Below are 12829 nucleotides of genomic sequence, written 5' to 3' on the forward strand. Positions count from 1 at the left end.
CATATACCTGGTAGCTGAATAAACTGAAATCCTGACCAGAAGCAGTCCTTTCTTTTCTTGCAAAACACTTAAGAACATGCATGTATGTGTGTTAAACAATGCAGCTTAGTCAACATCATTACATCTTGCCTTCCAAAAATTCCCCAACAATTTCAACTGTGCATGATGTCATTTTCTACTTCTTCCCCTGAAAGGCTGTGAAGTGGTTCTGTAAGAGAGATGCAGCTCCCAGGAGACAGTTACAATTCCTGCACAGAATTGCAAGTCTTGGCTTGGGTCCAGGAGGTGTGTCAGTCCTTACCAATACTCCATTTGAACTTTTCCAGAAAATCTGTAGCCATGACATTTTCTTCTTGCAGGCCAACACTGAACTCTTTTACAGATGCAAACAGTTTTTCTTAGAGTGACAACAATTCCCTCTGACTTTTAAGTTGTCCCTTGTCCTAATTTCTTCCAAAAGATACAGGGTTTTTTTTTGGGGGGGATAAAAAACTAAAACCAAACCCCTACAACCTAACCCTGTCTTGAGATAGTATCAATAGTTCATGACTCTCTTCGGAGCCCTTTCTTTTCCAGGCTATAAAGTTAGTACCACCACCTTTACCTTATTATCTTTGCTTTCAAGTCTTATTAGAAACACCAGACAGAGTACAGAAAGTTTTTGCTCTTACAACATCAAAAGAAAACAAAAATCTTATGAAATGCTTTCACCCCAAGGCATAAAAAATATTGAGGTGCCTCAGAAACCTCAAAAACCTAAGTAAATTCTGTATATGCATCTTGGGTTTTTTAATTCAATCTTAGAATCAGGCAACAAATAGCAACTTTTTCCCCAACTCCTCCATAAAATTCTCACAAACCATTGAAATTTTACACTTCTCAGAGCACTTTCAGAAGTTCAGATATCTTAGAAGGTGCAGAGTTTAAAAACTTACTTAGTCGTGTTTAAGCCAAGTTTTACTTCAATAAACTTCAGCAAATGTTCATTTTCTTTATGAGGAAGAAACATCTGGAAATTAATTTAGCAGAGAAAAATCTTATCAAGTTCTGGAAGCAGCTTTCACGTAGTCACTTCATTCAGATTAAAAAAATGGCATGGAAAAATCAACTATTAAGTGTGCCAAGTAAGGTACTGGTATAGTAGCATAAATCTTCACTTAAATAAAACCATCTTTCGGGTTTCCTTGAGAATATCATTCCCTTCATCTCATTCATGTACCCCAAAGGAGGGCAAGTGAAAAGCTGTCAATAAGTTGTCAAAAGACTACTGAGTGGTGTATAAAGGATCGTGAAAAATGGACAGACTTACCCCCAAGCGAGCCAAAAAACATTGTTTGGCTCCACTGAACAATAGGACTGCAGCCTAGCAAAAATTATGAGTGTTTGTAATCTTCACATAAATTGTCTGAGCAGACAAAAGTTCTGTGTACTGTCTATGTAATTTAACTCGCATTTTTCAAGGTTAGGTTTTATTTTTCTGGAGATACAGTAGGGCTAGCCAGTCTAAACAGCACAAGAAAACAATCAGATACAAGCATTTTCTCAAATTTTTTAGGGTTCACTATCTTCTTTATTTTTAAGTTGACACTGTTAATTAACACAACCAGGGTGAGTCTGAGACATAGAGGTAAAGCACGACAAATTGTGTAGAAGACTAGCAACTCCCTCTTGCTGGCTCTAATCAAAATACAAGACCAGGCTAAAATCCCATTGTATAATCTCAGCTCCTAGCTGACTCCTACATTAAGCGAAAGTCTCTGTTCCCATGTTCTAGTTGAAGTTTAATCGACAACTAACATCTACCCTGAGACTACTCATACCTGTTCCTGGCTACCAGGTCTTCGCCACACACAAGAATATTAATATTCAGGCCAGTTTGTAGAGGCCATCCAATTTAAAACAAAAACCACATTTATGAAATAGCTAAAGCGTGAATTAAAGAGTATTTGTATACTATCCTTTAATCTCAACCTAAAAGATCAAAATCCCAACAAAAAACAGCTGCTTGATTTGTTAAAGACTTTTTATATAGATGCAAAATGACTTAAGTTTTAGTACTCCAATTTGCTATGAATTGAGCTATGAACTCTCAGATCAGCAAGATAAACAACACTTCAAAAGATTTTTCCAAGATACATCCACAACTTTTCATTTAGAGTTTGTCAGTTAAAATCACTTTTTACAGAGGAATCTTACCTTTAGTAACAAGTTTAGTGTCACTGTTACTGTAAGTACCAAATAAATGTACATTATTTTCAGCAATCTTGACATCAGTGTACCTTTTTTCATGTTCATCTGCAAAAATATTTTAAAAATGCCGTATCATTTGGAGTTCAGTTTAAATAATAAAAACTACACAGCCAGAGGACAGTCTAGTTACCTGAAGGCATTTAGAGAGCATTAAAGCTGCTACAAGGCTCAGTAATGGTGACACTAGTAAGACTGAATTTTCAAACTGCAAAAGGTACCCCAAGAACAGAGAAAACAAGTAGATTTTGTATACTTCATGCACCTGTTGAAGAAACAAAATAGAACACAATAAAATAAAATTACAGTGAATATATGTCTTGCTTTTTAGAGCAGCAGATAGCTCGTTCCATTTCTTTATCATGGGATTAACATCTATCCTCCAATCCTATGAATCCTCCAACCCTATGAATCTAGTAAGGGATCACTTGGCTCTGGAAAGTATTTCACATCAAAATGATCCTGGTCAGCCTAGTAACTAGTACACATTTACTTCACAAGAATTCTGTAAATACGCCAACAAAAGTAGTAGTATTTTACAAGGTCTCCCCATTCTGTAAGACCTGTGACGCAGCATGAAGCAGTAACAATGCAACAGTATGAACACACAATTTGTGTGAAAGAGCCGACTACTGTAAACATGCACTTTCCTTGCCCTCATTCATTTAACCTATCTCAGGAACACACAGACTGTCACTGCTACTTTCTGTTATTTACTAATTGATAAGCAATTCTTATAAACCCCGATACTTGATTCTTTAGACTTTTACCAAAACACTCTTCTTCTCCCTTACATTTTAAGGACCCTGATTTGAACTAAAATAGATGAAACATTTCCCACTGCTGAGGAACAGGAAAAAAAAGCAACTGAAAGAAGAGGTGACAAATCAGAATTGCATGCAGTTTGAAACAGAAGTTACATTTAACAAAACTAGAAGGCACACATGTATGAACTAGCACATATACCACTGCAACAGGCGGAGTAAAAACTCCTATTGTTGCAACATTTCTAAGAACCATTTTGCAGAATAAATTCAAATACTTTCTTGTACTGAAAAATCAATTGGCCTTCAGCATCTGTCTAGCCTATTTATTGGCTAAATCGGTACAGGGCAGGCCACTCAGGGTAAAAATGAGCCCTTTAACTGCACAGAGCCAACAGAGCAGTATTTCAGTCAGCCCCACCCTACTGCAAATAGGGGAAAGAGGCAGCTAAGCCAAAAAGGATGCATGACTATCATTCATCACTCTTTCAGCTCTCCAAAGATGTTTCAGGACTCTGCAGCTTTGTTTAGCTCCTGACCCTTTTGTTAGGAAAGCTGTCCCAAACACAGTAGTCCAAAAGAGAGTGAGTTTAAAGCCATTTTATTCTTCTAATGGACGTGACATGCACTTCAGCTGGACCCAGGCTGCAAGACATTCAAGTCATTGCTCAGTCTGCACTTTTTGGAGCAGTATTTATGGTAGGCACCTCTAAGGCTGTATTTAAGTCCCCAACTACCAGTAGGTTGAAGAGTTCTAATACCTTCTCTGTCTGTGCCAGGGCAAAGCTGTCTAGCAGAAAAAGAGAAACAGCCTGAACAAACAGGAGATAATGACTGTATTCCCACATCATCATGAAGGTATATGTTGAAGCACTCACCAAAAGGTAACAAAACTTCTGGAAAAAAAAAAAAAAAAAAAGGCAAGCATTAATATCACTCCTATGCATCTCTGTCATTAAGTAACTGAGAGGTCATTAAAACAGAAACTATGGAAATTAATTATTATTTTAGGAAGTAATGAAAATACTGACTTCAGACATATTTAACATGTTCTCAGATGGAAGAAAGTAATTACCAAAACATGCAAAACCATTTAAAGCCTATCAGAAGAAACATCTTCGACAGAGACAGCGAAAGGAAGTTACCATCATCTTCTCCAAGCAACAGGAAGACCAACGAAATAGTTCACATAGTGAGAAAAATTCTGCATCAGTTTATTTTAAAAAGACAGCACACTGCTCATTACCACACCGTTCTCTCTGAACCCTCATGGGGGCATAACAGGGCAGGGCACGAGTCACTTAGCAAAAACTGCATGTGCCTAGGTGAAATCCAAGTGGCTGTTTTGAAAAGAACAAACAAAACATCTACTGTTTTCTGCCTAGCACCGCAATAGTGACAGAACTCTAGAGCACAGTTCCACTAGCAACTCTTTATTAAGAAATTAATTTTGCTTTACCTCAGCAGAACAATTTAGGTTTTTTTTTAAATAGCCTGTGAGAGCTGCTACTTGACATGCAAAATATGGCAAAGCCCAATTTTCCCTTGATGGTATGGAGTAATCAATTCTTGTTGTATCTGTCCTAGAATAAAGTACAGACAAACAATTATTAAAAGATTTATGGAACAAAAATATCAAGGAAAGCCTAAATGTCACTTCTAGTTACCAGTGTGACCTTGCAAGCAAACTATTCCTCCTGTACTAGGTATAAAATAATACTGACACAATTTTGCTGCTGATATAGCTCACAAATTTAATATCAGCATGGTAGGTCCACTCTTCAACTCATTTATTCAGCAGGTCTCCTTATTAGGTATGTGTTTACATGACTGAAGCCAAAAAGCATCTGCCTTCAGCCTTTTCTGACCCATCACAACACTGCACAAGCTGGACGCATCACACACTGCTCCTGCCAACCCGCACTGTGACAACGGAGCCTTCTTTGGCCACGAGCAGTGCTAAATGGTCTTATGTTTATAGGCAGGGGACTGCTGCCGTAACAGCAGCTTTTCACATTACGACTAAAATCTGCTCATACCCAAGAGAAAAGATTCCCTTCAGTTCTCATACACTATGTTTTAAGTGATTTAGGCAGCCAAGCACAACATACTTAGAATCCAAAGTAGTGCTCCCTCATACCAGCAGTACGAGGAGATACTCTGTCTACAGGGAAAATTCTGCCCAGCAAAATAAGAGATTAAAGATGGATGGGGAGCATGCAGGGTCTTCTTATGGAATGACTTGAGAGTATCTGCACAATTAGAGCTGCAGGAGAAAGTTTTAAAAAGTGCTAAAGTAACTTAGAAGCACAAGTCACACTTTCAAATGTGATCAAAGGCATCAGTTTCAGAGGTACATAGACTTCTCTGTGTCTACTATGCTTTTTAAAAGGAGCCTCAAACTCCTTTATCATTTAGATATTTGAAATTGTCACCTTTCATTTATACCTCTGAAGCTTATTTGGAGCTTTTTTAACCACCAGACCTTTCAACTTGTTAACATTGTTTAATCTTCTTTGCTGTTGAAAAAAAATACAGTTTTATTCACCATTTTTCCTACTCTCCACTGTTCACACCAGCTTGATGAACTGCATTTTTAGCTACTAATCGGAGATTTGGTCATGATGACTTCACACTCCTAAAAGATGCTTCCCAACAGTTCAACTTTAAAGGTATATCTCTAACATTTTGCTCCTCCATAGCTCTCTTCACTCCAGGGCTTTCAAGTTCACAGAAAGCCCCTGAGCTACTCAGTGACAAACCAGGAGCCTGAACACAAGTTCTCATTGCCCAGATGAGGCTCCCTATTATTGTGGTGGTTCATATAAGGGAAGGGACATTTTCTTGCAAGTGAAATGTTTTAAAATAAAAAAGCCTTTGAGATCAGGATCATCTAAGAAGATTCTACTTTGCACAAAAACCCACTACAAAAAGTAGATTTTTTTAAAAAAAATCAAGACTTTTTACAAGAAAAATGCACTTGGTCCTTTCCTTCCAAGTAACAGAAAAACTATCACAATATTTAGAGCTGGCCACAGAGAGCAATTATGTTTTACAGCAGCTTTGGAACTTTGTTTTCATTCTTCATCAGCACAAAACCAAAACCTTCTGAGGAATGTTTTTGCAAAACGGAATCATGTGAGAATACTCCTGTATTCACACACATACATAAAGTCTGTTCAACTGGCAGCATGGACGGTTTGAACAGGAGGCCTTTCCATTAGTAAAAGCATCATGAGAATCAATGCAACTCTGGGAAATCTTTTGTATTCAGCATAAGAGCTTGCTCTCACAATGAGAATACAAAGTTTAATAGAAAGCATTTCAATCCACTCTAACATTTTAAAATGCTTTATTGACAAACTAGATTGTATAAAGATGTTTTTCTTACCTGTTAATAATGAACCATGCTACAGTCAGCATTCCTGCCAGCCAAGTCCCACTCATAACCCAACTGGTTACAAACAATGCAGTCACATAAATTCCCTGCAGTCCAAAAACTATACCAATGTAGAAATACACTGGTTCAATAACTTCCTGAAATTACAAATAAAAACGAAGAGACATAGCGGCAACTGAGCTGAAGCTGGAAATGATTACTATTTACTATTTGCATACTGCTAACAGTGTGCTAGGTGCTTTACAAACAGGTAAGAGACAGCCCCTATTTTAGAAAAGTATTGAGCATGCTTTTATTTTGGGCTCAGGAAAAACAAAGCAGTATGAATTAAAAGCACACTTCGGGACTCAGCTTGCTAGTGCCACAATTTTTGTATTTGCTTTAGCACGAACACCGTATGTGTCAGATTTAATAAATCTATACTGCAGTGAGATATAAAGCTCACAGGACTACTGGAAGAAGTTATGTAGGGGAAGAACTTGGAGAAGTAAAGACGTGTCAAAACCAGTTCCAAAATAATTAATTAAAAGAAAGATAAATAAGAGAGGACACAAGTATGCAGCATAAGCAGACCAAAGCCCGACAGAGCAGAAAGAGACAAAACGTTTATCTACAGAAGTGTTTTTTGCTTTTATCTATAGGGGAATGAGTAGAGACAGTCACCACTATAACAGACTTCTGTACTCCAAAGGAGCTAACTTTCCCGTTTTTGATGGATAGCACAGATACTCTCCACATTTCTAAGTGGTTTGTAAGAAGTAAAGAATAACAGACAGAAAAGTTTAGTGCATATAAACCTCCACAATTCTATGCCAGAATGATCAGAATTGAGGAGAACCTGGATCTGGTGAGAGGCTTAGCTCGATTCATTCAATAAAAATTTCATGTTCATTGTATGCAGCATAGAAAGTCTCATACACACACATCACACACAGAGCCATAATGAAAGCACAGAAAGTAGGAGAAATGCACATACTTCGCTACCAGATGCTTGATATAAAACACTGGCAATCAACTCTGGATACAAAGTCATTTGCTGGACTGCATTTATCGTCTTCAGTGATATTGTCTTATTGTTGTGTGTCAATTCATAAACACCTATAGACAAGAAACATATATTATTCTTGGAATCACTTACTATTGCTGTGCTTAGAAGAGGTGAAAGTGTACTCCAAGGTAGAGAAAAACAGATTTGATCATTAAAGCTACTCATTCACCACTCCTAATTTTAAAGGAAGAAGATATTTCAGTGCCAGATGCCATTCCACCCTAATGACTTAGCAACAAAGTTATTACCATTTTTTTATCTAATCTTAAATAGAGGGCCCAAAACTAACTAGCTGAAGCATAGCCTTTTCAGTTACATACTGATGTAACCCTGGAACCAGCTACCTACAGATCACCTTCACAGGAAGTTCTTAAGAGAGACAAAGATCTAACAGGGATGAACAGGTTGTATTAAACCTGTCTCTACAAAGAGGTCAGGCATGATGGCCTCATCCACCACCTTTTTCAGCCCTATGTTTCTGAGACTTCTAAGAATCACTTGCTTAACACAACACATCTTTGTATAGGGCTGAGGTGAAATTGAAGCTGACATACTTGAAGGACAGATCATTTTGAGATATTATAATTAAAGAAAAAAATGGTCATGACTTAGGACAATAGAGGGAAGAGGAAAAACAATGCAAATTACAGGGTGAAACAAAAAAAAAACCCACCAAACCAACCCCCAAAACAATGCAACAGCCAAATGAGATAACTGTTTCCAGCTCTGGACATATCTAGGTGTGTGGTCTGCAAGCAGTTCTCTGCAGGCCAAACCAGGTCTTGCAGGACTTTATAACTGGGTTCAGCGCAGCTGTGATACACCTTTGAAAACTGGGTGCCCCCATAATACCTAGTAGATACTTGAGACTACCTGTTTGCAGAGGCAGCATGCCTGGATGAGGCAGTCCATCTATTCACAGCATGGGTAATCTCCCCAGAGACAATGAGGAACTGACTGTACCAAAAACCTATTATATATTGCTGACGTGCTACATATCAGCTGGGAAACTATTCAACTCCTAAAACTACACCTACAAAGTTTAACTAGCTTTGCACGAGGTTTCATGAGGGGATTGAACTAATTCAATGGCTGACCACTGCAAGATAGGGCTGTTCACTCCCTCTTCTCTCCTCAAGTTCTTGCCTTTTCCCCACACCCACCCAGGTGCCCTTCTGAACTCACTAAACTAGCATGAAAGTGTTCCATCTTCTTTTCATTGCTTTAGTTTTCTGCTGGCTTAGGGACCTAAGGTCAGTGAGCTCTAGAGCCCCTGCAAGACAAAGAGCAGGAGTGCAAAGGAAGGAGAGACCACTGCCACACAGTTTGGTCTCCATCCTGTTGGTTTCTGTCGCCTTCACCCAGTGTTCATCAACATCTATTTATCATAGCTGACAGGAGTAAAAACCTCCAGCACGGACAGGATGGAGCAGATCAACTCTTGACAGAAGCTGTTGCATCTTCTGACAGAGGATGGAAAACAGTAATTTCATCTCCCATTACAAAATTACACATAAATCATGTTTACATGGCAGATAATCCATGATGTAACACAGGGAAAACCAACAATAACTTCCATACGGGGCAGTATGAGAGTAATATTAATCCTATTGCAGTGTACTGATTGAAGACAATCTGCTGGAATACATGATAGTCAAATACTGTTTTTAAAAAGGCACTGAAAAGTTAGGACAGCATGCAGTTTTTAATTAATCTGACTGATAAACCTATATAAGAGTATAAAATCAGTCTCCCCAGCCTGCAATTTTTTACTGTCTTCAAATAGAACAGAACTTTTCAAGGCTAATAAAATGAATGGGGTTTGTACCTCTTTCAAAGGAAGGAGCCTTTAGCAGTTCTTTATAGAATGAGTAATAAATGGCGCTGTCACCCTGAAATGTAATTTCTCGTTCAAGTTCCTAGGGAAAAAAAAAAAAATATTCACCTCCCATAATCTCTTCCCATAGAAGACTATATATTTTCAGATAGACTGGTTTTGTAATACAGCACATGGTTATGACTCCACTGTAAACCTTCAAAGTATTCCACAAAACATTAATCTTCACAGCGCCTCTGTGCTCTCTATAATTTAGCAAACATGCTCGGAATCAGAGCAACTCAAATCCACACTGTAAGTCAGCACAAGATCCACAGGATCCTTTCATATTCCCAAACCTAAATTTCATTCAACTTTCCACACAGTACAGTTCTTAAAAACAAACAAAAACCCTCAAATAAACAAAAAAGACCCAAACACCCAATATACATTCCTGTGGTTTAGCTTACGCAGTGCCAGTATGCTTCAGTATTTTCTTCAAAATTTAGAAGGGTATTTCAATGATAAAGGGTGGCATGGAAAAACATACAAAAGCATGACTAGACAAAACTACTGTTCATAGGAGAAACACTTTAAAGAAAAAAAGACAAAAAAAAAAAGACTGTATCAAAGACAGGCCTGAGTAGAAGGACATGGGATTCTGCAAGCAAGTAGTTCCAACCTGACATGGATCAGCTTTGATTTCAAGGACACAATTTGGCTTTTGTTTCAATAGTTTAACTTTTTCTTTACCTGCCTGCTGGAAAACCAGAATTTCCGTTCATGATACGTTGAGAGGTACACAGCATACATCATTCCACTAGTGACTGCCGCAAGACAACCAAAGAAAAGTTTCGCAAAACGCTGAATTAACATATCTGAAATAGGACAGTGAAAAAGCTAACACAGTCCAGCAGATTCAGAAACAAACAGTATGCCCTACATACAATGCATTTCTGAACAGCAAGTAAACTTAATGGCATCAGAATTATCACACCATCAGCAGCACAGATACATCAAGAACTGGTTTGTTATTCCTGGCCTGCACGGTTTCCTTTCCCAGTTGTTACCATTGCTTCATAGGACTCTCAGATAAAATACACACTACAGTGCAAATTTCTCTCCATTCTAGTAGGAATTTCCAAGAAGGAAAAGTGTCTTCCAAATAAACAGACCGAACTCTAGATTTCACCCAAAACACCATAACCTTCTTAAAGACCTTAGCAGAAAGAAGTGCAATACCACATCTAACATCAATACTGAGGCATTCTATTCTCCATTCAATTTTTAAATATAAAAGGAAGAAACTAATCTGAATTTTACCTCATTCAATGGGTGTCTACTTTACCTGTAGCTCTCTCAAGTTAGTACACACGTCTAACATAAAAGTTTTTGGTAAGTCGGTAAACACTTACCTAAAATTACACCTAGTTTTAGTTCTCTGTGTTGAAAAGCTGCAAGGACTTTTTGTCTGTTCATATTTCACTACCACTACTTCATGCCTTTCGGCTTCCCAACAAAAGATCATTCCAGGCACAGTTGAAATATTTATCTGTACTCAAATAGTAACAACAGTAAGATTCTTAAGCCGTTTGTCTGTCCCCGAACTGAAATAATCCAAAATTACCATTCTACTCTGCAATATATAAAATGTCTTTATTAAAGAATTCTAATGTGCATGGCTGTTTTTTCTTGAAACATTCAAAAACCTAATTCAAAATAAGTCTGTTAAAAATTACTGTGCTACAAACATCCTCCCATAAAATGTAAAAGAATAATGCAAAAAAAAAATATCAGAGGTTGGCTAAAAATTCTGTAGCTTACATTTTGGCGATCTTCCCAGCTTTGAGTTTTCTTTGTTTCTCTCCTCTGGAGCCATTTTGTCAGATTCTGTGCAGTTTTGCTTCTTTCTCTGTCGCAGGTCTGCTGCCCCTGAAGACATGTTTTATAAGTTATTGCAACACAATACCTAAAATCGCACTCAGAAATATGCACAGCAGCAGGTAACAACCTGCAGCAACTACCGCTACTGATTTAATCCCACAGCAGATATATTTGACAAAAAGACTCAATTAAAGTATGTCATATGCCTAACTAAAATAACAATATCGGAACACAGAAATCAATTATTTATTGTTATTTCTTAGACAATCCAATAGTATTCTCTTAAGGCCATACTTTGAGATCACCCAGAACTCAAACTGGAAGCTAACTGTTTATTCCGCAGCGAACATATTACACAAATGAAGGGAAGCAGTAGTTTAGGTAAGATGATACAGACACTGAGTGAAATTGGTACCAATTCCATTCCACTGTCATCCTGGCTTTACACTGCTATAGTACAGTAGTATACTAGGCATATTACTGTAATACAAAAATTGGGCTAGTCCCTTACATTGAGCTACCTGTTATTCATATGGTAAAAGCCTTTAGATATAATATCATACTTTTTTTCTGCTTCCAGATCTATTGGAACTAAGCAGATTTATGAATTATTAGTCTAATATATCATGAAAAAGCCCAGTCAGCTAGGCCACGCAGACCACATTGGAAGACTGAGGGCTTCTTCGACTTCCGTTTCCTGTGAACAACAGCAGTTGGAAGCCCCGACCCATTCATTTTACAATCAAGGCAACAAGGCTAATTCAGAGTGCAAGCCTCCATACAAAAAGACTCATTGCAAAAAGTCTGTTATAATTACTATATTAAAGATGACATCTCACAATGTTTATGTCGTTTTAGAAGTGTTATGAAAAGGTTTAACTGCAACTCACGCTCCGGAATTTTTAGCTTTCCAGTTTGACCTACTGTCCAACATTGCTTGAAATTTTGAAGCCACTGATTTCCCCTGGCCTTAAAACAGCTCTTTCATAAAGCCATTCTACTTCAAACTTGAAGTGTCAATCTTCACATCCCTCAACAAAGCTTTTACTCCGGTTGCACATTACTCCAAGTTTAAATCAGTCTACTTTTAACTCCCAACTATTTGATTTAAAAGTTAGAAACAAGAAATAGTAATATAAATAAACTGTTTAAATGGTGTCTGCATGTATCAGGACACCTGTATTTGTGCTTTAACAGGGTTTTCAAAGCAATTTAGAAATTATTCTGAGCAAACCAAGATCTCAATGATAACATTTTTCATGGAATGAACAGAAAACATCTACCTTCTTAAACAAGACAAGAACTGGAAAGATATTAAACAAAACAAAGTTTAGGGTGTTCAGTATCACATTTATCATTATGTCAATCCAAAATGAAATATGCACCAGCATCTCTTCATGTCATGTATACAACCTCAATCAGCAACACAAATATGGAGTGCACTACAACTAAAAATCACTTGTACTACACAAAATAAAATGGGGGGAAAAAACCCTAGATCACCAGAATGGGCAGATAAGGGCTTGGGAAGATAACTCTCTGCCCTTGTCATTCTAGTTACGACCAAAACAACAGCAATGAGAATGCTGAAGGTAAAGGCATTTCTTTTGCTTTCCCGGCAGGTAAGTGAGCCGTATTAGAAGCATAACACACTTAAAAAGTCTAGGAGT

The 12829-nt window shown here is 37.6% G+C and overlaps 1 protein-coding gene across 6 annotated transcripts in view; it reads right to left on the reverse strand.

Annotated features, from left to right (window-relative positions):
* Positions 1 to 12829, reverse strand: part of DPY19L4 (dpy-19 like 4) — a 73038-nt gene that overhangs the window by 17036 nt on the left and 43173 nt on the right. For 2 of the 6 annotated variants that reach the window (XM_080379550.1, XM_080379553.1), the window contains 10 exons: positions 11100 to 11207; positions 10029 to 10153; positions 9288 to 9378; positions 7388 to 7509; positions 6403 to 6548; positions 4471 to 4594; positions 3773 to 3907; positions 2381 to 2512; positions 2197 to 2295; positions 936 to 1009 (listed from right to left, as the gene is read on the reverse strand). In XM_080379550.1, the coding sequence (XP_080235676.1) occupies positions 936 to 1009; positions 2197 to 2295; positions 2381 to 2512; positions 3773 to 3907; positions 4471 to 4594; positions 6403 to 6548; positions 7388 to 7509; positions 9288 to 9378; positions 10029 to 10153; positions 11100 to 11207 (1156 nt within the window). The remainder of the gene's footprint in view (positions 1 to 935; positions 1010 to 2196; positions 2296 to 2380; positions 2513 to 3772; positions 3908 to 4470; positions 4595 to 6402; positions 6549 to 7387; positions 7510 to 9287; positions 9379 to 10028; positions 10154 to 11099; positions 11208 to 12829) is intronic. The other 4 variants (XM_080379552.1, XM_080379551.1, XM_080379555.1 and 1 more) reach the window with 4 other exon arrangements.

The sequence above is a fragment of the Falco punctatus genome (genome assembly GCF_963210335.1).
Source record: "Falco punctatus genome assembly, chromosome: 3".
Taxonomy (NCBI): domain Eukaryota; kingdom Metazoa; phylum Chordata; class Aves; order Falconiformes; family Falconidae; genus Falco; species Falco punctatus.